This window comes from Cryptomeria japonica, chromosome 5 (assembly GCF_030272615.1).
Source record: "Cryptomeria japonica chromosome 5, Sugi_1.0, whole genome shotgun sequence".
NCBI lineage: Eukaryota > Viridiplantae > Streptophyta > Pinopsida > Cupressales > Cupressaceae > Cryptomeria > Cryptomeria japonica.
In genome coordinates, this window is record NC_081409.1 from 655,935,447 (window position 1) to 655,939,416 (window position 3,970).

Consider the following 3,970-nt stretch of genomic DNA (forward strand, 5'->3'; position numbering starts at 1 on the left):
CAATAGCTTTAATCAGTTAAGTAGCATACCAAAAAAAAAAAAAAAGGTCAAAATCGAATGAACCGTTTAAAAACTTAAGATGCACGAAATTAGCTATGTCCAATACTAACTCCTTTCCCCTATATATAATTTAACATATTATACTCTTATACCTACTAACTTTTGTTTTTCTAATTCAAATACACCTCGAAATGTAGGCTTTCGGATAAAATCCTCATATCTATAACTACTTAAAAAATAAACATTAACAAAGGCGGTCTCTTTCTTTAATTTGGGTAAAATTTAGTGGTGAGTAGGGTATTTTTGAATGCTTCCTAGTATACACTGCTTGTGGTTTTTGATCGGCTCTGTTCTTCCGGTTTTCATGACCGTTCAGCTGGAAGGAAGGGAGCAATATTTATTTTCGCCTACAAAATTATGCTTATAAATTACTGTTTCTCACAGTTTCAATGGCCGCAAAATTTATGTGCAAGAGAAAACCCTTGAACAACTACATCAACCCATTTCACTCATATTCACTTAACATCAATAACCCTAACACCCTACATGCCCCGCAAATCAACAAAGCATCCCATTATTTTCACAGAGCAAAACGCATTGACAGGCTTCGGCTTTTACTTCACTACAAACCTTGGACACCCTCATTACCAAAAGCTCTGGAGAGAATTGAACTTGACACCTTCGTTGTATCACAGGCCCTGCGCACTAGTAAACTATTGCCACTCACAGCTCTAAGCTTCACCGAATGGTTGAAATCCAAGCCGGAGCTGTACAACAATCATTACACACACCACTCAATTATAAAAGTGCTCAGCGATGCTGGAAAGGTGGAACAAATGCAGAGCATGGTCGAAGAAATCAAATCTGGTAAGTACAAAAAGGTTTCTGTCAGTTTTATGGATTTATTGCACTGGAATGCCAGAGCTAAAAATTTTGAAGGGGTAGAAAATATTTGGATTGAAATGAAAAAGAAAATGAATGAAGAAGAAGAAAAAGAAGAACCTCTAAAACCCAATGCAGAGTTTTATAATATTTATATTGATATGATTGCAGAGAGGGGTAGGTATAGTGAAGTGGGTAGCCTTTTCTTGGAGATGATTGAGGCTGGTGTTCTTCCTAATGCTAGGACATATACTGTCCTTATTAAGCACCTTCTGAAATTGGGTAAGTTGAATGAGGCATTTGAGGTGTTTAAGAGATTACCCACATTGAGGGTCAAACATACTGCCAAACAGTACACTTTATTGGTGGAAGAGTTCGCTAGAATGAATGATGTGGAGTCAATGAGATTGCTTGTTCGGGAGATGCAAAATGATGGGGTTTTGCCTAGTAGAGCATTGATTTCTGCTGTGAGGATTTTGAAGGATGCAGGGTTGGAGGAAGAGGCCGAGGAGATTGTGAGCTATCTTTTACCTGATGCTAATATTGAGGCTCTTGGAATATCACAAATGTTTGATCTTGATAGTGATGACAATGACAATGGTGATGTCGATGGTTATGGTGAAGATGACAGTGGAGATAATTCAGGGGAACCTAGTCAGAATTTGAAACCCTGGTTGAATCCAAATGCCTTAGCAAGTGCCCTGAGTGATTGGAATGATGCAACAATTATTTCTCTTGAGAAGGCGAATCTTGTGTGGAATACTAGATTGGTGTGCAAGGTTTTGAGGGCATTTAAGAAAATTGATGTAGCTTTGGAGTTTTTCCATTGGGTTGCTTACCAGCCAGGATTTGCACATGATATATATACAATCTCGAGAATGGCTGTGATGTTGGCACGTAAAGGGAAAGCTGAAGCAGTAGATCGCTTGCTTTTGAAGGCAAGGTCAGAAGAATTAAAGTTGTCAGTAAGCACAATGAGATTGATAATTGAGGCTTATGGTATATCAATGTATCCAGATGCAGCATTGAGAATTTTCAAAGAGATTAAATTATTTGGTTTGAAACCCAACAGATTGCTATATTCATCTCTGATTCATACTCTTGTGAAATGTAACCAGGGGTTAAAAGCTAAGGATATTCTTGAGGAAATGATACTTGCCAATATCTGCCCAGATATTCAGATATTTACCGTTCTAATGCAGGACTTTGGAAGGGCAGGTGATTTAAAAACAGTGCAGCTTCTTTTTCAATGGATCAACCAGAGTGGTGGTAAGCCAGATGCTCATTGCTATAGGATTCTTATCCACGCATACTGTGAGAATGAGAGAGCAGCTCTAACATTCAGGCTTTTTGAAGACATGAAAAGTACAAATATGAGGCTTGATGCTGAAACCAAAACCCTACTGGTGAATAGTCTCTGGACGCAGGGTAAGTTGAGAGAGGCAGCAGATGTAGAGGATGAATATGAGAAAGAGGGACTTAATTTACCTAAGGCCTTGCCTGGCAGTATATGGAAGGCGAGCGGTGGAGATCTAATGCTGATATATGATATTGTTTCCAGAAGCTTTTTATAAGTTGAGCTTTGATTAGATGCTGATCTTTGGAAACCGCCATTCCTTACATCAGTCTATGGCTTTCCTTCTGCATCATGCAAGAGTAAATTTCTCTCCTTTTGAATCTACATGCCTTATTGTTTTCTCAACAGATCTCTATCATCTGTAGATTATGTAATCCTGTCATAAATATATGTTTGTCTGATTAATCTCAGATCCTTATGCTATTTCACTTCAAATTATTCAAAATTGGTTAATGTAATTAAAAAAAATTGTAGGAGTGCTCCTGATATAGCTCGCTACCCTGCACCTCCACTCTCACTAAAGGAAAAATCCAAAGAGGGAATACGATGCTCTTTTTCTCTGGCAATTAAGTATGCGGTGAATTGTAACACCAAATAATTTGCCAAATATGTTGGGAATTGATATTTATTTTTTGTGTTAAACTAAATCATTGTATGAGTAGTGGTCAATAACATTTTTGTGTACCTAGGACAATTTGGGGCTTCAGAAACACTCGTCTCTTTCTCTTGCAGATCATGATTTGTATTGAGCATATTATTAGTAATTATTTTGGGTTTTTTAATTCATGCTGAAACCTAATGCTAACTTGGCAAACAAATGCTATGCTCCACATGTCTAGGACTAAGGTCTTTGTAGAAGGCTTAGGGTTACCTGTGGAATTTGTCAGTCTAGTTCAGGGAATATGCGTTAACACCTCAAGTGGGTTCTTTATGTATTATCAATTTAAGGGGTCTTAGCATGAATTCTCAAAAAAAAAATATATGCCACGTCATGCCATTTCTGCAACTGATAAACTCTGTCAGCTGGGTTCCTCCCTTGTTGTGCAGTTTCCTAATTGTGGGTATTTTGTGTTAACTTTTTACAATTTTTAAAGGTTGCACAAAAATTTAACTTTTACAAATTTGAATATTGATATATACCTGAGACATGAATTAAAGCACTGCTATAGAGAAGCCAGTCAATTGGCAGACTGGCTAGCAAATCAAGGCTGTGACAGGGATAAGGGTTCATGCGTTTTCTCTCATGAAGACCTTCTTCACTTCCAGGGATCCTTATCTATTCTTTGGAAGGATATTTGCTCTTTGTAAAATGTTTTTCATTTACTAATGTTTATTTTGCAGAGTCTCCAATTCCTAAGGACAACGTGCTTCACATCTAGGACAGAAAATCTCTCTATCAATATTGAAGATCTAGCGGCCTCTCGATATGACTTGCACTATTAATAATGCAATTATTTCAAGATACCAGCCTGTGGCTCCTGAGATCTTGGTACAAGAATTAAGTGCAATCAATCATTTCAAATCACTTGGGCTCTGTGGCTTATCTGCAATGAGCACTTCAAAGTGTGAGGTGGCAATTTCATATCATTGGTAAATTCACTGCAATGATATAGCAATCTGTGTGAAGCTTTTTATAACCGCCACTTCAACTTGCCATTGCCATTGCCATGTATTAAGTTGCCGTGTCTCCCTCTCTCTTCTTCTATGGTGACATCTGCAAATACAGCTGCA

At 37.8% G+C, this 3,970-nt stretch overlaps 1 protein-coding gene across 2 annotated transcripts; it reads left to right on the plus strand.

Moving 5' to 3' along the window:
• Nucleotides 1–255: 255 nt before the first annotated feature.
• LOC131037261 (pentatricopeptide repeat-containing protein At5g66631) lies at nucleotides 256–3,326 on the plus strand. Of its 2 annotated transcripts, XM_057969332.2 has the most exons (3): nucleotides 256–867; nucleotides 1,054–2,538; nucleotides 2,714–3,326. In XM_057969332.2, the coding sequence occupies exons 1-2, from the start codon at nucleotides 450–452 to the stop codon at nucleotides 2,454–2,456; spliced, it is 1,821 nt and encodes a 606-aa protein (XP_057825315.2). In that variant the 5' UTR covers nucleotides 256–449; the 3' UTR covers nucleotides 2,457–2,538; nucleotides 2,714–3,326. The 2 variants fall into 2 exon arrangements, with proteins under 2 accessions (XP_057825315.2, XP_057825314.2); XM_057969331.2 differs by having other exon boundaries at nucleotides 256–2,538.
• The last annotated feature ends 644 nt before the right edge of the window (nucleotides 3,327–3,970 follow it).